General features: G+C 45.2%; 2 protein-coding genes across 2 annotated transcripts in view; one reads left to right on the top strand and one right to left on the bottom strand.

Annotated features, from left to right (window-relative positions):
- The window catches only part of LOC143925169 (uncharacterized), a 278795-nt gene extending 275927 nt beyond the window's left edge, over window positions 1-2868 (top strand). The window contains exon 9 of the mRNA XM_077449782.1: window positions 2553-2868. Coding sequence (XP_077305908.1) covers window positions 2553-2689 — 137 coding nt within the window. The 3' untranslated portion in view covers window positions 2690-2868. The remainder of the gene's footprint in view (window positions 1-2552) is intronic.
- The window catches only part of LOC143923384 (uncharacterized), a 931140-nt gene that overhangs the window by 691483 nt on the left and 217682 nt on the right, over window positions 1-21975 (bottom strand). The window lies entirely within an intron of this gene.

Genomic DNA, 21975 nt, shown 5'->3' with positions numbered 1-21975 from the left:
AATTATTGGTCCACAAACTCCTCCTCGCCCTGTTTATGGACTGGGCTTGTGTCAAAGCTAAAAGCCCAACACCAAGCCCCTGCACAGCACGAACTCTACGACGAGTACGTACATGAAACATGGCTTCAAAAGGGTCGGCTGGTCAGAACGGACAACAGAAAGCACAGATAAACAGCAAGGCTTGAAAGAACGAACTGAAAACCAGAAACGAGCGGACAATAAGCACTGCAAACCAAAGCGTACTATACCAAGATATAGTCCGCAATGACCAACAAATGCGAACTGACTACACGCACTGATAATCAGATATGCAACGACAAGCACAAACTGAAGAGCAGTAACAATCTGAAGCACAAATCTGAAAAGCATGAATCGTCTCTAACCAAACTTCTACTAACACGTGATAAAGACGAGATCAGCAGAAGGAGCCCAAAGGGTGCCGCACGTGGTGCTGAACTTCCCTTTTCTAGTCCCGTTATACGCGGTTTACGTCACTGCATTCTTGTCGACCGGAAATTCCGACAACTTTTCCGACTGTGTGTATGCAACACCACTTCCGGACTAAGTACGTTGGAATTTATCCGACGGATTTTGTGGTCGGAATGTCCGACCGTGTGTACAAGGGCTTACTCTATCCAATATGAAAAAAAAAATATGAAAAATTGTATCAAATACTGTAATTTTCCTTTACTGATGCCAATCCATGGCAGCATACTAGTGATAGGCTCCGCCTCTCTTCCACTCCCTCAGGACCCGTGAATAGCATAAATAGTGGTAGTTAGGCTCCACCCCATTCTTCATAATTAGCTACATACCGAAACGTACAAGGGTGGGTCCATATGCTGCGATGGATTGGCGTCAGGAAAGGAAAATGACGGTAAGTATTTGATACAATTTTCAGTTTTCCTGACAACATTGCAGCATACGAGTGATAAATAACTAGCTGACAGGGTGAGTTCTACTTGTCGAATCTATTTTTATTTAGAATTGGACAAAAGACAGAACAGTCCTTTCTCTGCAGTCCACTAATGACAAGGCACCCAGATCTACTCCATAAAGCTTGAAAAGTATGCTGGGGCGACCATCATACTTCCCTGCAGATGGATTCTATATATGCCTTCGACTGGCCAGCCCATGAGGCCGAAACCGCTCTGGCAGAGTACATATCCACTGCTGAAGGAGGTTCACCACCCCTCACCCTATATGCATGACCAAGCCTACTAGACTCCAGGAGGTAGCCTCTTTTCCCTGACAAATTCCAGCTGGAAAGGTGAAAGGTTTATTACTTGGTCTGAAAAGGGCAATTGTGAATAGGAACTTCTTTCCTGTGTGATCTTCTGGGAAGTTAGGCAATGCCCAGATGACTGTTAGATGGAGGGCTGTCGCTACCCTTAATAAAATATGATCCACAGGACACAAGTCTAGTCCTTCGAGAAAGAAAACAATATATTTTTTCTAATGGAAAAAATATACCGCGCTAAGAAAAAAACATAAATACAAATAAACTATATGTGAAACAGGCTGCAGCAATGGATGTGATATAACACCCAACAGATATGCAAAAATAGAAAACTGCGCCAACCCTATACTAATAAAAATAATAATAATGAAAAAAATAAAAATAAAAAAAATATATAATAAAAATAAATAAAAATAAAATAAAAAAATATGAAATATATTATCGAAATGTGTAGGTGATTAACACAAATGATTATAACAATAAAAACACCTTAAGTGCAAAATAAAACACAGCAATGCATAAAGAAATAGTGTCATAAACAAAAGTCCAATCATGAAAAGTTCGTATGTGAATCCGGATAAGCGTTTGTGACACCACAGTGATTCAACACAATCCAAAAGCGCATAAAGTGCCCGTCACCGTATATTAAATGCGCTTACCAGAAAATAGGCAAGTTAGGGCGTTTGTGTATATTCAATGGGTCCCATCAGAAGATATCCTCCTTTTTAGTGGGTCAACTCTTCATCTCATAATAGTGCCCTCCAGATAATAATATACTTCGTGATCCCAAATGGGGTGCTCAGTAATGCACTTAGCCCAGTTCCACTTGGACAGAGTTTCACCAAGCTCAAAGATGAGCAGTGATTTTTATATATATATATATATTTTCTGAAGCTCTCAGAGCTTGAATTTCAGACAGCCTTCTGCTTGAAGATCTTGCTATAGGTACTGATTAGTAGGTAATGTCACAAACCAAATACTGCTCTGTTGGAGCAAATGGTTGAACTGATATGAAATCCAGCAACACCGATAGATTTCACTGGGAAAGATTCTCTCACGGTGGTCAAATCCTCCTAACTGTCTTCAAACTTTGACCAAATTAAAAGATTTTTGGCCCATTTAAGCTTTGTTATTGCAATCTCAAGGAATATAGGCTAAGGCTCATGTCTAATCTGGTCTACAAGAAGAAGACAATAATAATTAATTTGATTTTATATAAATGGTTAGTCTACCTTACAAAGGTAATTTATTTAATATTTGATTAATTTAGCATCATTGGATCAAGTTAGTAAGATGTCCACTTTTCCTACAGATAAGCTGTCAGCACATTCAAGCCAATGTACCAGCACAGAGAAGAAAAATCCAATTAAAGAACAAAGATCTAAGCCTGTCCAAACATCGGAAGCCCCCACTACAAAAAATGCTGAACCACATCACGCTCAAGGTTAGTTCCTTGCAAATGTATCTACTTATCTAATCCCTCTGATTAACCAACAAAAAACAGTATACCTTTTAGCCCTTGTACACACGGTCGGAGAATCCATCGGAATGTGTCCTATCGAACCGTGTTGTCGGATAATCCGACTGTGTGTGGTATGCATCGGACTGATTCCGTCGGAATATCCGTCGGACCCAATTTTCTAACTTGTTGGAAATATTTCCCGACCAACTGGTTCGATCGGACATACTCCGATCAAGTGTAGAGAATTTTGATCGGACCAAGTGCCACGCATGCTCAGATCAAATTCCTACATCAAAGCTATTGGCTACTAGCCTGAACGTAGTCCCATCATAACGAAATTACGTCATCACGTTCTGAATGATCGTATTTTTCGACAATTTAGTCCGACCGTGTGTATGCAACAGTTTCGGACAAGATCCGACAGACAAAATCCGACGGACAAAATCCGACGGATTTGGTTGTCAAAATCTTCGACCGTGTGTACAGGGGCTTAGAAATGCCTCCACTGGGGTTTAGTCTGATCTGGATCCAAATAGTTTTGGCTTTGGCAGAGACCAGGGCAAAATCTTCTGTCTGGAAGGTGGGAGGATCATGGAAGTTGAAACTAGTCTGTACAGAAGTGTGCTGGGTAGAATCTGGATAACTATTAAATGGTTTGACTGGTTCCCACCATCATTTTCACCCTGGCATGCATGCATATTGCTAAATACCTTAAGCACGTGAGTAGTTAAAACTTTCTTTCGTTTTGGTTAGGGTAGGGAAGGGTTGTTCCCTGAATCACAGTTGGAAGATGTATCCTCACCTATTTAGTAACAACTCTAACATTTTGAATTTCCCATCACGTCATCTGTAAAGGCTCGTTCACATGATTGGATTGTTGTCAGGGGATTGTGTGATGACAGACTGCTGTGTTAAAATTCGACCGTTAGTACGCTCCTTCAGACAATTATTGTTCAACTTTCAGCCAACAAATGTTGGAAGGCAGGCTAGTAAATTTTCAGGGGGCAATGATCTGTTGTCAGATTTTCGTATCGTCTGTACACAAGTCTGTCATACAGAAGTTGAAAGTACAAATACGCATGCTCGGAGTCAATGCTGACCAAACACAGAATTAGCAGAAAATGCTCAAAGGGTAGCGCTCATGAGAAATTCCTTGTAGCACGTCACTACGTTTGTGTTTGTTGCCCGACAATTGTGTACCGTTTAGTATGCAAGATAAGTTCCTGGCACACACCCTTTGGACAAAAGTCTGACGAACTATTGGCCAACAATCCGATCATGTGTACGAGTGTCATGTATCCGGTGTGACCAGAGCTGTGTGGACAGCAACAGAGGGACAAATGCAGATAAGGTGAAAATATCTAATTTATTAAGATAAGTGAATAAACACAACCGCCTCCAATATACTATAATGCGCAACCAAACAATCACCAACAGAAACCCACAAATAGTAACAAATATATACAAGTAAAGGGGAATACCGGAATCATAAACAGGGCCAGGCCAGGGTCGAAAACAGGGGATCAGCAGCTGGGGATGGAAGAGAAACAGGACAAGGAGAGGATGGATGGGTCACAGGAGGGACGGATCAGGTACAAGGCTCAGAGTCCAGGGTTCAGGAAACGAACAGGTTCACAGGTTCACAGCACAAGGAAGATACCAAGGCAAGGCATCAGTGTGTCTGCCGGGTACTTATACACACCTCCTGCAATTACTCAGGTGACACCTAATTGCAGGAGATGATGTTGGGCCCACACTGCCAGGAACCACCCGCTGGTGGACGCCAGTACTGTGGCCCAAGGATAATATGATACTATCAACAGGGGAAGGCTCCCCAGGCAGTTCCAGACTGCCAGGAGACACCTGCTGGTGGACCACAGTACTGCACGCCAAGCGTCAGACAGTATCATCAGTGGGTGAAACCTTTCCTGACAACGGGGCTTTACAGACAATAGTCGCCAGCACAAATGGAGAGGGCAAATCTGTCCAGCAAGGACCCAGCAAAAAAGACCAGATAGACCAGGCAGGAGTTCTTATCCACTCCATCCAAAATTAAAGGAAAAAATAACATTTATGGTTATACATACACTTTAAAAAGACGTAGTTGCTGAACCACTTCAGCTCTCATAGCTTTATATCATAGTTTTATACTTGCTTATTTGGGGAAAATGTTGCTGTTACTTTAAATGGAAAGCAATACTTTTTGGGGGGAGGAAAACTAGGCTTTCTTTCGGCAATATTATCTTGCAAAAATAATTTCACTTGTTATATATCCTATAGACAAAAATGTAACTTTTTTTATAAAGTAAAAGAAAAATCTTACAATGGGGACACTCGTTCTGGTGACTTTGGGGTCCCCAAAGAATTCCCCTAATTTGCAGAGATTTTGTCTCTCTTCCTGTTTGGCTATGGGACAGGAAGTGAAGTGAAATCTCTGCAATGGGACATGGATGTCAGAAAATTCTTTAATGGGTTATAACCCTCTCTTACTTTATCCAATATGAAAAAAAAAAAAAAACGGAAAATTGTATCAAATACTTACTGTAATACTTAGCCACCATCCCTTGCAAACTACATACAAGGTTTAACTGAAGCCTGAATACTCTTTTTGTGAATGGAATCGGGACAAAACCTCCCCTGGGTCTGAGATGTATGTATTATAACAGCCCATCTGCTTCTGTGGTAAATCTGGCAATTTTGCGGGAGAGCAATGGTCCGGAGGAGGAGCAGTGAGGAATCTTTCAAAATGACTGAATGCCTGATACCTTCACCCAAGAATCTGTCCCAACTTCTGTCCAGATAGGCATAAGGCACGCCAATCTAGCTCTTACCTCACGAGTTTTGCCTATGCTCGTCCAAAGGGCTACGTGTTTTTTTCTGATCATGGGCTTTGGGAAAGGTTGCCCCTAAAGGAATGGAACCTGCTGAGAGGAGGAACATTCCTTATCCCTTTGCTTCCCAACTTGTGGGAGCAGGATGGACTTCCTCAGTCCTGGTATGGCTGTGTTAAGTTTCCTACCAACACAGAGATTTCCTGTTATAAGGAAGCTAACACCTAACTTGCCTGAGAAAACAAAAGCAGCCCATGGTTTTAAACATCGCATTTACTGTAGGTAGGAATTAAAGCAATGCCATCCAATCTCTAACGAGGATAAAAACTTGTATAGACAAATAAACAAGATTTTCTCTTCAGACTTTGCCGTTTTGAAGAAAGGGTGAATATGACTTTACCCATATAATTGGCCTGCTTGACTGCCTGGATACATAGTTCAATGGAGGGAAAACTGAAGCCAGGCAGTTCTGGGCCTTCCTCTGATGAAGAGGAGCTACTACTGTCCGCAAGCTGTCAACTCTCTAGCGTAGGGGACTAAGTGGATAAACGCCATCTGACGAGGTGCCAGGATGCTCTGCTCTTCTAGTGAAGGCAGCTAGGAGGGGTCTACCTAGCCAATATAATTGATATAAGTACAGCATATAATCTCATGCTAGCCTTTTCCATAATAATGATATTTGAGTGTTACCTGTCAACTGCAAACTCCTCTAGGCAGTCTTTACTCACCAGACTATTGGGCATAGGTATTGCGCCACAGGTGCTTGAGGACCTTTGCTGGGATGGTAACGTTGCTCTCGGAAGAGGCGATAAAACGTCATCCTTGGATCTTTCCCCTTGAATGGGAGCGGCATCTAGGGCTACGTTCTTTCAAAGAGCGTTCGCCTTCTGTGGCACTTGAACTTAGAGAGCATGAGCGTGCAGAGCTGAAAAAAATTCAAAGCAATCCGCAAAAGGAGGCACTATTTTCCTGAAACTTACCACATGATGGTCTCTCACCTTTGAATTTGAGGGTCTTTTGTATAAATGGTAACTGACTCATGGTTTGAGGACAAATAGGATTGCCAGCTGTAAAAAACAAGGATAGCTGAAAAGGAAAATAGCATCAGATTGACAGAAAGGTTTAGATATGAAAGAGAAAGGAAAACTATATATTGGTAACAAAAAAAAAAAATTAAAAAGTTTTCCTTTTTTTTTCAAACAAAAGGGAAATAAATAAATGATTGCCTATACATAAATATACATACACATATGAACATGTGCATACACACATATATACATACACAGGCTTTTTTTTTTTGTGCCTTACCTGAAACAAACCGCAGGGGGTGTTGAAGGAAAGCTTGCCTGTCCCAGGAAGCAGAGGGAAGGACTATACAGAGCCAGGTAAAAGAGGCTCTGCCTGACCAAACCTCCAGGGCAGTTTGAGCCCCTCAAATTATCCCTGGAAATTAAGAGATCTTCCCAGGGACTCTGTCCCTCATTATTAACAAGAGGGCAGCTTTTCCCAAAAGAAAAATGGCAGTCGGTACTCTCACTGGTCAGTGTGCATGTGCAGACTGGCGTTGCCTGGTGATATCATCAAGAGTGCCTCCAGCACAGAAAAACAGTCCTGGGCAGCCACTCTCACTCTAAGGGGAGGCTGGGGATACCCCTGGCAGCACGGCACAGACCCCAAAAGGATAAAGTAAGCAAAAGAGCAAACATTCAAAAAATGGGGCCAAAGAAGTCACAGAAAAGGAAAAGATCAAGGTAAAAAGGGAAAACACAGAAAATAAAAAAACAAGGGACCAAAGAGTGATATTAATGAGCTAACTGCCCCCCCCCCCAAGCCTCAGCCCACAGACAATGTCAGATTTTGTTCCTGAATAGGAAACACTGCAGGGCCCCATCAAAACCCACAGAAGGGGCTCCCAGACTGCTTTGCGCATTTTAGTGGCCCCAGTGCCGGGGCTGCATTCTGGGAGAGGCTGAACCTAGATGGATGCTGCCTAGAGGCAGAGATGGGGACATGCTTACTCTTCCCTTGTGCGTGGAGGTATGAGGAAAAAAAAGAATGGGGTGGGGCTTAACTACCCCTTTATTTATGCTATTCACTGGTCCTGAGGGAGTGGAAGAGAGGCAGAGCTACTATCACTAGTATGTGTCAGAAAAAAACGAAACAGACAGAAGTACAATCAAATCACACTTGTTTATTAATAAAAATAAAGAGGTAAATAGAAAAAAGCAAAGTCAAGCATAGCCAGAGTCCTGTAGCCAGATGGAGTAGTCAGCCAGTCCAAAGTTCATTAACCAGATCGGGTAATCAGCCGGGCCGGAAGTCAGGGATCCAAGGAGAGCAACCGCAAGCAGGATAAGAAGCCAGGTGGGATTTCAGCAAGCCAGTCTTGAAACAAACAGCAGGAGATGGTTCCTTGTGACGTGACCACACGAAGGCAAATGAAAAAGTGAGCAGGAAGGCTTTAAATAGGCAGGTCAGACGAGCATCATCGGGAACAGCTGGTAACTGTGGAAATAGAAGAGAGATGGCAATTAGCCAACAGCTGAGCGGCCAGCCCAAAGGAGGAAGGGCTAAGCCAGCCCTGACAGTACCCCCCCTCAATGACCCCTCTCCCTCAGAGGGCCACCGGGCTTGAGGGGAAACCATCTATGAACTCGCGGAGGAGGACAGGGGCATGTACGTCAGAGGATGAAACCCAGGAGCGTTCCCCCGGACCGTACCCCTTCCAATGCACCAGGTACTGTATGCGCCCACGGAACCTACGGGAGTCAACAATGGATTGTACTTCATACTCCTCATGGTTCTCAACCAGAATAGAGTGAGGACGGGGCACCGAGGTGGTAAATCGGTTACAGACCAACGGTTTCAATAAGGAGACATGAAACACATTAGAGATGCGCATACTAGGAGGAAGGTCCAACGCGTAAGCTACTGGGTTAATCCTGCGAAGAATACGGAATGGCCCAATAAACCAAGGTGCAAACTTCAGTGAGGGAACACGAAGCCAGAGGTTGCGAGATGACAGCCAGACCCAGAACGAGTCAGACAACATGGAAGGTTGGAAACCATAATTCGCCATAAATGGAGACCATTGGGAGGCAGAATTCAAGGCACTGTTGTGAGCAAATTCTGCCAAGGTAATAGGTCAGACCAGTTGTTATGATGGTCAGAAATATAGCAACGTAGGAATTGCTCCAAGGACTGATTGGCTCGTTCTGCGGCACCCATTAGACTGTGGGTGATAGGCAGAAGTGAATGCAAGCTGGATTCCCAACTGTGCACAAAAGGTTCGTCAGAACCGGGAGACAAACTGACTGCCACTATCCGAGACAATCACCTTGGGTAGCCCATGTAAGCGAAAGATCTCCTGAGCAAAAATGGAAGCCAGTTCCTTAGAGGTGGGCAACTTCTTAAGTGGAATACAATGACACATCTTTGAGAACCTGTCAACCACCATAAGGATAACAGTGTTGCCTTGGGAGTTGGGCAATTCCACAATGAAATCCATAGACAGGTGAGTCCAGGACCTCTCTCCATTGGGTATGGGTTGTAGGAGGACCACTGGAAGGTGTTGTGGAGTCTTACTCTGAGCACACATGGGACAGGCAGCTACGAAGGCAGTAAAATCAGCCCGAAGACTAGGCCACCAGAATTGTTGGGAGATGGCCCAAATGAGTTGATTCTTCCCAGGATGGCCAGCTGCCTTGGGAGAATGGTAAGTCTGGAGCACTGCAGTACGGACACTCTCTGGGACAAAGCAGCAGTCACAAGGTTTATCAGGAGGAGCATGGACCTAAGCAGCAAGAATTTTGTCACCCAAAGGGGAAGTAAGACTGGTGCGAACCGTAGCCAAGATCAGGAGGAATCATAGGAGCCAGAACCGACTTCGACTTGGAAGTGGAGGAAAATTGTCGTGACAAGGCATCAGCCCTTACATTCTTAGTACCGGGTAAGAATGAGACAATGTAATTAAAGCTCGACAAGAAAAGAGCCCATCGCGCCCTTCTGGGAGAGAGTCGCTTAGCCTCAGACAAGAATGTAAGATTCTTGTGGTCAGTAAGAATAAGAACGGGCACAGTGGTACCTTGAAGGAGAAGATGTCTCCATTCTTTCAGGGCTAAAATGATCGCCAACAGCCCTCTGTCGCTAATCTCATAATTGCACTCAGCAGGTGACAATTTCTTGGAAAAGTAGCCACACGGATGCATAGCGCTCTCAGAGTTAGGACGTTGAGAAGGGCTCCAACTCCCGTCTCAGAAGCATCAACTTCTAGGATAAAAGGCAATGTAGGATCAGGATGTGCCAACACAGGAGCAGAAACACAGGCAGCCTTGAGCGTCTCAAAGGCCTTAATGGACTCCGGAGACCAACTCTGTGGGTTACCATCCTTCCTGGTCATCTCAGTCAGAGGCTTGACCAGAGATGATGGGTCGAGGCCACTGTAGGACTGCCAACAGTTTCTCTGGGTCCATCGAAAAACCAGCAGTGGAAATGACATAGCCCAGGAATGTAACCTGTTCACAATGGAACTCGCACTTCTCCAGTTTACAATAGAGATTGTTCTCTCAGTTTCTGAAGTACACGACAGACATCTGTGTGGTGGCTCTCCAGGGACTTGGAAAATATGAGGATATCATCGAGATAAACCACCACACACAATTGCAACAAATCTCGGAGGACATCGTTAATAAATTCCTGGAAAACTGCCGGGGCGTTACAAAGGCCAAAAGGCATTGACAGGTATTCATAATGGCCTGTTCTGGTATTAAAGGCAGTTTTCCACTCGTCACCCTCCTTAATGCGCACCAGATTGTATGCCCATCTCAGGTCAAGCTTTGTGAAAAACGTTGCTCCCTTGAGGCGGTCAAATAACTCTGCAATCAATGGAATTGGGTAGGCATTCTTAATCGTGACATGATTGAGACCCCTATAATCTATACAAGGTCTCAGTTCACCGCTCTTCTTTTTCACAAAGAAGAAACCAGCACCAGCAGGAGACGAGGACTTGCAGATGAAACCTCAAGAAAGTGTGTCAGCAACTCCTCCATGGCCTTATCCTCCAAGACCGACAAAGGGTAAACCCGGCCACGAGGAGGTATGGCACCAGGTTAAAGGTCAATTGCGCAATCATAAGGCCGGTGTGGAGGCAAACTACCAGCTTGACCTTTATCAAAGACATCGCCAAAATCACGGTACTCCTCCGGGAAGGAGGGGAGTGAAGCAGTGCACAGGACCTTGGATACCTTCAGGAAGCATGTCTCACTGCATTGTGGTGACCAGGAGAGAACCTCAGCACGGAGCCAATCAAAAGAGGGGTTGTGCCTCTGTAACCAAGGATAACCAATAACCAGCGGAAATCTGAGTGAGGAAATAACTTGGAATTGGATTAATTCATGGTAAAGAGCCCCTACGGCCATGGACAATGGAACCGTCTCATGAGTCACATGGGCAGGCTGTAAAGGTCTCCCGTCAAGAGCCTCAATGGCAAGTGGAGTGTCACAGAGCTGCAGCGGAATCGAGTGCTGCGAAACAAATGCAGAATCAATGAACAGTAGTGATGGCCGAACAGTTCGCCCGGCGGTCGTTTTGCGGCAAATTTCGGCTGTTCGCGGTCCGCCAGTTTGGCGGACTATTGGCGTTGTTCGCCCGGCGGACTTCCGTGTTTTTACTGTGTAAAGGAACTTTGACCTGATGACACATCCATCATGGGGTACAGGACAGCCAATTGAGACATGACAGCACATGGACACTTGGACATTCCCCCTAACTTATAAATACACCCGATCCGGCGGCCATTTTACATTTTTTCTTCTGTCACTATAGGGAAAGGTTGCTGTTTGGAGCAGGGACAGATAAACCACTAGCTATTTGGTACACAAAAGTTCTTTTCGGGACTGGTATAGGTGTTAGGTGTATATAGGTTTGCTGTGCTACTGATTCTTGCAGCAGCCTGAGTGTCTTTTGTCAGTTTAGAGAAAGGGACAGACCGCTGTGTCTGCTGCTATTTTAGGGACAGCCAGATTAGTCATCATCATCATCATCATCATTAGCTGTTACTATCAGGTCCACAAAAGTTCTATTCGAGTGACCAGTAATTGTTCCAGTCTCCTCTGTTTTGCCAGTTTGTATAGGGACAGGAAGGAAGCAGTGTGTCAGGCAGTGAGGGTCAGTTTAAAGAGTTGCTGTTACTATTAGTTCCACAAAGGTTCTTTTCAGGACTGGTATCAGTGGTACGGTAATAGGCTTGTACATGTATAATATTCTTTCTTCCAAATATAGAAAGAATATTATACTTGACTGCTGCCCTTCTACTGCAGTCTAATCATTCACAACTCACTTGTTCCACAAAGCTCTTTATCAGGACTGGTAACTTGGTCTGTCTAGGGTGCTACAGTACATAGGGTTGAGTGAGGTACAGTCTGCCGTTCTGTAAGGACTGGTATCGGTCCACAATAGATAGGGTTGACATGCACCACTGCTGACCGCTGCCCTATACTGCAGCAGTCCTTCATTGGTATTCGGACTGACGTACAGTCTGCTATTCAGTCACACACAACCTACTTGGTCCACAAAGGTCCTTATAAGGACTGGTAACTTGGTGAAGGGTGCTACAGTACATAGGGTTGAGTGAGGTACAGTCTGCCATTCTGTGAGGCCTGGTATCGGTCCACAATAGATAGGGTTGACGTGCACCACTGCTGACCACTGCCCTATACTGCAGCAGTCCTTCATTGGTATAGGGACTGACGTACAGTCTGCTATTCAGTCACACACAACCTACTTGGTCCACAAAGGTCCTTATAAGGACTGGTAACTTGGTGAAGGGTGCTACAGTACATAGGGTTGAGTGAGGTACAGTCTGCCGTTCTGTAAAGACTGGTATCGGTCCACAATAGATAGGGTTGACGTGCACCACTGCTGACCGCTGCCCTATACTGCAGCAGTCCTTCATCGGTATAGGGACTAAGAGTTTTGTCACAGGGTGATTTAAAAAATGACAGGCAGAGGAAGAGGCAGGCCCTTCCGCAGGGGTGGTAGGGGTAGGGCAGGAGCAACAGCCTTGAGCCAAAGTGGGAAGTTGCAGAAGGTGCGTTCAATTACTTTAAAGGACGCACCAGACTTGGTTGAGTGGCTCACTCAGCCTTACTCTTCTGCACCCTCCTCATCCTCTCGATCTGCACCCTCTTCTTCACTCTCTGCTATGTGCACCCCCAAAGACACTACCACCAACAACACCACCACCACCACCACATACCTTCCGCTTGAGTCACAGGAATTATTATCCGATCCATATCAAGAGGACATTTCTGATGCACAGCCACTCTTGGTATTGGATCAGGAAGAGGAGGTAGCAACAACCGCTACTCAGCAGTCTGATGACAGTACCCAGATCAGCCCAAGGAGGAGGTTGGTCCCCGGTGTTGCTGCCTACTCCGAGATCTCTACTTATAGCGGTGGGGAAGGTGACGTTGATGATGACGTGTCTAGTGATGTCACGTGGGTGCCCACAAGAGAGGAAGAGGAGGGGAGTTCAGAGGGAGATATGGACCAGCAGATAGGGAGGAGAAGCAGGACTAACTTACATTGCACAGGAGGGACAAAGCAGACTGCAAATGTATCAGGAGCGAGTCATCGACCATGTACGGTCACATCTGGCGCTCCCAGGACACCGGCACATGGCTCCGCAGTGTGGGCTTTTTTTAACGTGTCCGCTGCTGACAATAGCGTTGCCATCTGCAATCTTTGCAGTCAACGCATTAGTCGCAGTAAGCCCAACACTCACCTAGGGACGACCGCCTTAAGAAGGCACATGGGCAGCCATCACCGAGCCGAGTGGGAGCAACGGAACACACAAAGCCACACTGCAGGCTCTCACCGTCCAGCCTCATCTTCTACTTCTCCTCTCTCCTCACAATTGTCCTCCACTCCACCTTCCATCACGCCAAGCTCACATTTTTCTGCAAAAAGGCAGGCTTCCGTGGGCCTAATGTTCGAGCGTAAAAAAATGATGACACCGGATAACCCTCTTGCCCAACGATTGACGGCTGGCTTGTCAGAACTCATAGCCCGCCAACTACTGCCATATAAACTGGTGGACTCGGAGGCCTTTTGCAAATTTGTGGCCATTAGAACTCCACAATGGAAGGTCCCAGGAAGGAAGTATTTCTCAGAGAAGGTCATCCCAGAGCTATATGACCATGTTCAGCGGCAAGTGAATGTATCTCTGGCACACAGTGTCGGTGCCAAGATACATCTGACCACAGACACGTGGTCTAGCAAACACGGGCAGGGAAGGTATATCACTTTTACTGCCCACTTCTTCTCCTCCTCCTCCTACTCCATCCTCCTCCCTCTCCTCCTCAGCTGACTCCTCCTTTTCCGCTGCTAGCGTCTCTTCCGCTGCACCGCCCAAGCTCCCTAGAACCTATTCCACATGCCAGGTGAGACGTTACCATGCCGTGCTGCGTCTGTTGTGCCTGGAAGCCAAGAGCCACCCAGGCCCGGCACTCCTTTCAGCTTTGCATTCACAGGCAGATCAGTGGCTAACACCGCTCAATTTGACAGTTGGTAAAGTGACAACGGTGCCAATCTGCTTAGCGCATTGAAACAGGGCAAAATCACGCACGTGCCATGCATAGCACACGTCTTAAACTTGGTCGGGCAGCGATTCCTTGTCAAATACCCTGGGGTCCCGGACATCTTGCGGCAGGCAAGGAAAATCTCGGCCCATTTCAGAAGATCTTACATGGCCATGGCTCGCCTTGCTGACATTCAGCGGCGACACCATCTGCCAGTCAGACGTCTTATTTGCGATTGCCCGACGTGATGGAACTCAACCTTCTATATGCTTGATAGGCTGCTCCAGCATAAACGTGCAGTTAACATCTACCTGTATGAACTCTGCGAAAGAAACGGTTCTGGGGAGCTGGGGTTTTTTTCACCGCACCAGTGGCTGCTCATGCGCGACACATGCAGACTTCTGCGGCCATTTGAGGAGATCACCAAACTGGTCAGTCGCAGCCATGGCGCCATCAGTGACATGGTACCTTATGCCTTCTTTATGGAGCGTGCATTGCGTCGTGTCATTGATCAAGCTGTGGAGGAGCAGGAGCGGGAAGATGAGGAAGTCGCAATGCTGGATGAATTCCCAGAGGGGGCTACTCTATCTGAGACAAGTCAACAACAGGAGTCTGATGAGGAGTCAGAGGAGGATGGTGCCGGGGTGGATGAGGCGGAGCAAGAAGAGCATGCTTTAAACCTTTCTGGGATCCCTGTTGTGCGTGGATGGGGAGAGGAGAATGAAGAGGACGACATTATCCTGGATGATGAGCAGGAGCCAGGCCACCACACCGCTTCCACTTTTGTGCAAATGGGGGCCTTCATGCTCCAGTGTTTTAATAGGGACCCCCGTATAAAAAGCATAAGGGTCAAGGACCAGTACTGGGTGGCAACGTACTTAGACCCCTGGTACAAACACAAAATGGCGGAAATGTTACCGCCGTCGCAGAGGGCTGTCAGAATGCAGCACTTCCAGGCCTTGCTTTGAGAAATGCTGCATTCTGCTTTTGCGAGCGCTGGCAGGGGAGCAATTCACACTCCCAGAGAAGGAGTTGCGGATACCAATCCAACAGCGCCTGCAAGAAGAGGCCAGTTTGAAGGTGTGTTGGTGACTTCGGATATGAGGTCATTCTTTCAGCCGACCCATCGACAGGTGTCATCCGGATCCAGCATCAGGGAACGCCTAGACCGTCAGGTGTCCGACTACATCGGGTTAACAGCCGATGTGGACGCTCTGAGGAGTGATGAACCCCTGGACTACTGGGTGGGCAGGCTTGACCTCTGGCCAGAGCTTGCCCAATTTGCAATCGAACTGTTGGCTTGCCCCTCATCCAGAGTCCTGTCCGAAAGGACATTCAGCGCAGCAGGGGGGATCGTGACCGATAAGCGTACTTGCCTAGCTCACGACAGTGTTAACTACCTCACATTTCTAAAAATGAATGAGGCATGGATCTCGGAGGAATTCAACACATGTGACCAGTAGACCATGTATATGTCTATAAACAATTTTTTTTAATCAAGCACACAGACCTTCTTTCTTCATTTGGCTCACTTCCTTGTCCCAAAAAAAGCACACCGTACTATATGTCCCTACCCTCCTCTTTGAAGAGGTTGAGCGGTGTCATATTTCTACTGGGGCTGCTTATGAGGGAATCACACCATCCCTGTGCTGTGCTGACTTTCTCCTGGGGGTTCTTATTATGAGGGGATCACACCATCCCTGTGCTGTGCTGACTTCCTCCTGGGGGTTCCTATTATGAGGGGATCACACCATCCCTGTCCTGTGCTGATTTACTCCTGGGCCTGCTTATTATGAGGGGATCACACCATCCCTGTCCTGTGCTGACTTACTCCTGTGGGTTCTTATTATGAGGGGATCACACCATCCCTGTGCTGTGCTGACTTTCTCCTGGGGGTTCTTATTATGAGGGGATCACACCATCCCTGTGCTGTGCTGACTTCCTCCTGGAGGTTCTTATTATGAGGGGATCACACCATCCCTGTGCTGTGCTGACTTTCTCCTGGGGCTGCTTACGGTGCATCTGTCAGTGCTGTATATCATGGTGCTGGTGTGAGTGCTTAATGTCACGCTGCTGCTGTCAGTGCTGTATATTACGGTGCTGATGTCAGTGCTTACTGTCACGCTTCTGATGGCAGTGCTCTCTATCACGCTGCTGCTGTCAGTGCTGTATATCACGGTGCTGATGTCAGTGCTTAATGTCACGCTTCTGATGTCAGTGCTCTCTATCACGGTGCTGCTGTCAGTGCTGTATATCACGGTGCTGGTGTGAGTGCTTAATGTCACGCTGCTGCTGTCAGTGCTGTATATCACGGTGCTGCTGTCAGTGCTGTACATCACGGTGCTGATGTCAGTGCTTTATGTCACGCTGCTGATGTCAGTGCTCTCTATCACGGTGCTGCTGTCAGATGACTCTATCACGGTGCAGGTGTCATTGCTGTATGTCACGCTGCTGGTGATCATCTCCTGCACCCTCTTCTTTGCCTACCCTGGTCCCTGACCTTCCATCTCCTCCATTGCCTTCATGCGCTCCACAGTCCTGAATTGTCAGAACAATTTCCCATATAAAAAAAGAATGCTTGTAGTTATCGATCCCAAATTCACCTCATACATGTATTATGTCATTGGCCATGTGGTGGGACTATGTTTGCCCAGCTAATAATTATTTTGTGGCTGCAAATTTGACCTAAAGGTTTGCGAAGTTCGCCTCCCATTGAAGTCAACTATCGGTAAAATCGGTATCGCGAAACGTCCCGTCGGAAGTTCGTCCATCACTAATGAACAGGTCTGCAGCCCCAGAGTTGATTAGAGCCTGTATCTCGATGGACTACTCAGCCCAAGAAAGGGTGACCAAAACCAGGGGCTTATCCTGCTGGATAACTGGGGACGAAACAACGCCACCTAAGGTCTGTCCATGACAGAACCTCAAGGTTCAGGCGTTCCCTGGACGGATAGGACAAGACTTCAAAAAGTGTCCTGCCTGGCCACAATAAAGTCACAATCTCTCCCTCCTCCTAAAGGCTCTCTCATCTGCAGAGAGACGCATGAAGCCCAGGTGCATGGGTTCATTTTCACTGACCAACTCGGTACCAGGAGGCATGGGAGGTGAGGGAGGCATGGGTGGGACTACAAAGCTCGGAGGCAAATGTAGAGGAGGCTTCCGCAAGCGCTCCTTAAGAGAAAGTCTCTCTCTGAGTCTGGAGTCAATGAGGATGGCAAACGAGATCAAACTCTCCAACTCAGTGGGTATATCTCGGGCTGCTATCTCATCCTTGATGGAATCCAAGAGACCATGAGAAAAAGCAGCCACGGGGGCCTCATTGTTCCACCAATCTCTGCTGCCACAGTACAGAATTCAATGGTGTAGTCGGCAACAGTTCTCGTACTCTGTTTGATGGACATGAGGCACTTGGCAGCAGAAGCGGAGCGGGCGGGAACATCAAAAACCCTTTTAAAGGAGGCCACAAACTCAGGGTAACTCAAGACAACATGTTTTTGCGTCTCCCATAGAGGGTTAGCCCAGGCCAAGGCTCTCTCAGAAAGCAAAGCTATCACAAAACCTACTTTGCTTCTGTCCGTGGGAAATGCCTGGGGCAGCATTTCGAAGTATATCTCAACCTAATTGAGAAACCCTCTGCATTTAACTGGATCGCCCCCAAATCGTTGGGGAAGCGGAGCAGAACCAGACATACCTCTTATAGAGGTAATACTCGAGGCGGGTGCCTGCACAGAGACTGGCACAGCAGCAAAGACGGTCTGCGAGGTCGTACCGGAGCAGCCACCGTGGGGGATTCCAGGTGAGCCGTGCGATTCAGGAGCGTTTGTAACACCAAGGCAAACTGATCCATGCAGTGATCTTGCTCATCCAAGCTGGAAATAATATTACCAACAAGTGGATTGACTGTATCTTCTGAATTCATGGCCTTCACGTACTGTCAGAAACCATGAAACAGACTGAGACAGAAGTACAATCAAATCACACTTGTTTATTAATAAAAATAAAGAGGTAAATAGAAAAAAGCATAGTCAAACATAACCAGAGTCCTGTAGCCAGATCGGGTAGTCAGCCTGTCCAAAGTTCATTAACCAGATCAGGTAATCAGCCAGGCCGGAAGTCTGGGATCCAAGGAGAGCAACTGCAAGCAGGATAAGAAGCCAGGAGGGATGTCAGCAAGCCAGTCTTGAAACAAACAGCTGGAGATGGTTCCTTGTGATGTGACCACACAAAGGCAAATGAAAAAGTGAGCAGGAAGGCTTTAAATAGGCAGGCCAGACAAGCATCATTGGGAACAGCTGGTAACTGTGGAAATAGAAGAGAGCTGGCAATTAGCCAACAGCTAAGCGGCCAGCCCAGAGAAGGAAGGGCTAAGCCAGCCCTGACAGTATGCTGCCATGTAGGCATCAAGAAAAAGTTTTGCCCATTGTTCTACTTTAATTAGGGCATAATAGGACTAGGGGTTTATAAAGGATTAAATAGTAATACAAATTTTGCATTAAAAAAATAGCTTGTAATGTTTCTTCAAGTAATGTTACTGTTATGCCGATCAAAGGTCCCACCTCTGATCTAAATATGAATGAAATGGTAAATACAAAGAAAAAATAAAATTATTGTATTTATTCAATAACACTTTCAGACTGTCATTTTACACAGGAGCATTTTAACAGCCTGATGTTACCAATAACATTAGTGGGAAGAGCGGAAACAGGGGCAGAGGAGCTGCATGTAGAGATACGTCCTAAACATTTTTTAAAGGTTTTCAGATGGACTGCTTATCTTCAAAATGCTCAAGTTGTTAAATAAAACTTAAAACTAAAAAGAGTAAATAAAATTCACCCCTAAACAGCACTCTTAAAATGAAAACATATCACCCAGTAATAGTGAAAATTAAAGTGATACTAAAGTCTTGTTTTATTTTTCTAGAAATAACAAACATGTTATACCTTCTCTGTGTAATGGTTTTTGCACAGAGCAGCCCGGATTCTCCTTTTCTCGGTTCCCACGCCAGCACTCCTGGCTTCTCCCTTCTACAGGGTGCACCCAAGCAGGCGTGTGTCCATTCACACACAGAGCCATGGTACAGCCCCCCTCCATCTCCTGATTGGCTCACTGGAAGTGATTGACAGCAGAAGGAGCCAATGCCATAGCTGTTGCCAAAAGCCTGGAGTGCGAGTCCCCGGAGAGCCAAGGCTCTCGTGGACATCACTGGATCGAGAGGAGGCTCAGATAAATATTGGGAGGAGGGGGGCTACTGCACATCACAAGTTTTTTTTTACCTTCATGCATAGAATGCATGAAGGTAAAAAACCTTGTGGCTTTACAACCACTTTAACAGTCTACCTCTGTAGTGATTAATCATAGTCCCAAAATCTTATTTATCCAAATGTCTCTTGCATTAATAAATCACTCTTCATGTGTTCTAATCCCGAAGTTAATCTTGATCACCAAATTACTTCCACCATAGTACATCACATGACTTCCACTCCCCATAAGACTTAACACTCAACGACTCTCTTTGCCTCTCATTTTACTGATTGGCAAAAAGCACAAAAAACAATCCTTCACAGTTGTTCCTCCTCCCAAGAGCAGTGGGCTCCACAGTAGCATTCAATATGCATTAGAACTCAATGGAAGTAATGGCATGCAGTGACCAGAATTGACATCAACACGCTGATCAGAAGTGTTTGAGCATTTGGTTGGCGACTTATGCATATTGATGGGCGCAATATGTTTTTATCTTTGTGAGTGTGTTTTTAACTGGGAGTTGAGATTGAATAAAGTGTTTTATATGGGATTGCATTATGTGGGATTCTCTTGGTCCTCCTCACTTCCTGTCAGCATGTTGACGTCACTTTCAGACGATGTGAAGGATCTTTTTCGCATTTTTTGCCGATCAGTAAAATGAGGCAATAAGTTGGTGCGTGTTGAGCCTTGTGGGGAGTGGAAGTCACGTGATGTAATGTGGTGGAAGTAATTTGGTGATAAAGACTAACTTCATGATTAGAACACGTGAAGAGTGATTTATTAGTGCAAGAAACATTTGGAAAAATACGATTTTGGGAATGTTATTAATCATTAAAGAGGTGGACTGTTCATTTTCAGTATAATCACTGGATGATATATTTTAATTTTAAGAGCACTGCTTAGGGGTGAATTTTAGTCACTCTTTTTGGTTTTAAGTGATATTATAAGCATTTATGGTAGCAGCTCTTTATACTATAACCCAGTTAATAGGCATGAGATCCTTGTAAGCACAGAGTTTTTTTTGTTTTAATGTTAAATAGAACTGGAAATAAACCTGTTCCCTGTAAATAACTTACTCTCCTGCTGCAAGGACTATCAATCAAAAGTTCAGATTCAGAGAAATAATGCCACGTACACACGACCGGTTTTCCCGTCGGAATAAACTCCAAAGGTTTTTCCCGACGGAATGCCGCTGAAACTGCCTTGCATACACACGATCACACCAAAGTCCAATCACCAAGAACGCGGTGACATACACCACATATGACGGGACAAGAAAAAGGAAGTTCAATAGCCAGTAGCCAATAGCTTCCGTCTCATACTTGCTTCAGAGCATGCATCGTTTTTGGTCCGTGAGAACAGCATACAGAAGATCGGTTTTCCCAATAGGAATTGGTTCCGTTGGAAATATTTAGAACATGTTCTATTTCTAGGTCCGTCAGAATTTAAAAAAAAAAAAAGTCAGATGAAGAGTGCACACGATCAGAATATCCGATGAAAAGATTCCGTCTGACTTTTTCTGTCGGACATTCCACTCGTGTGTACGCGGCATAAGACCTGAAGTTTCTTCAGAACCTGACACCTCTTGGACTGATATTTTTCCTGCAGACTCCAAACTCACTGCAGGAACATTGCAAATGTATAATAACATGTAAATATTTTATGTTTACTTCATTTTTCTTTTACTTATCTTTACAGGACCAGTTCTCCAGATTCCTTTACAGGTGAGAAGTGTAGTTTATGTGAAATCATGTGCCAAAAAACTTCAAATGTGCTGCAATTCATAGACATAGAACAAGCTGCACAATGCAAGGATCATTTTGCAAAGGAAACCGTATATAACCATATATAAATTGCTGCTTTAGATACATTTTGAAGTATACCTGTAGTTCAAGCATATTCTTTTGTCTATGGTATGGGATAACAGGTCCCAGGAACCTGTATTGTACAAATATTTAAATACAGTACCATCTTCAACTAAAAGTCTATGCTTGATCCTTTAGCTCCCAATTGAGTAAGTAAGCCTAAAACTTATATGGATGGATAATGAAGGGTAAATGAGGTATGAAAGGCAAGAGATGTGTGTGTGTGTGTGTGTGTGTGTGTGTGTGTGGGGGGGGGGGGGGGCAAGTCCCAGTGGTCTATAATGCTGGTAACTGCAAATCCACTTCCATTTCGTGCCAATTCTGGCATTCTTATCCTGCATGTAAAAAAAGGTTGTTGTTTTTTGCTGGAAAACTACTTAGGACCCCCAAAATTATATATATATATATATATATATATATATATATATATATATATATATATATATTTTTTTTTTTTAAGCAAAGGCCCTAGAGAATAAAATGGTGGATGTTGCATATTTTTATTTCACATGATGTTTGTGCAGCGGTTTTTCAAACACAAGTTTTTTGGAAAGAATACAATTTAATACGTTTTAATGCACAAAAACACAATATAATACCCACTTGTTTGGTAAAATATAAAAGATGATGTTACACCAAGTAAATAGATACCAAACATGTCATGCTTTAACCACTTCAGCCCCGGAAGGTTTTACCCCCTTGATGAACAGGCCATTTTTTTGCGATACAACACTGCGTTACTTTAACTGACAAGTGC

Source organism: Lithobates pipiens, unplaced genomic scaffold, assembly GCF_037356315.1.
Source record: "Lithobates pipiens isolate NorthernLeopardFrog02 unplaced genomic scaffold, aLitPip1_a1.2 Scaffold_22, whole genome shotgun sequence".
Lineage (NCBI taxonomy): Eukaryota > Metazoa > Chordata > Amphibia > Anura > Ranidae > Lithobates > Lithobates pipiens.
Note: the sequence above shows the minus strand (reverse complement) of the source record. Positions and strands in the feature narration are given on the sequence as shown.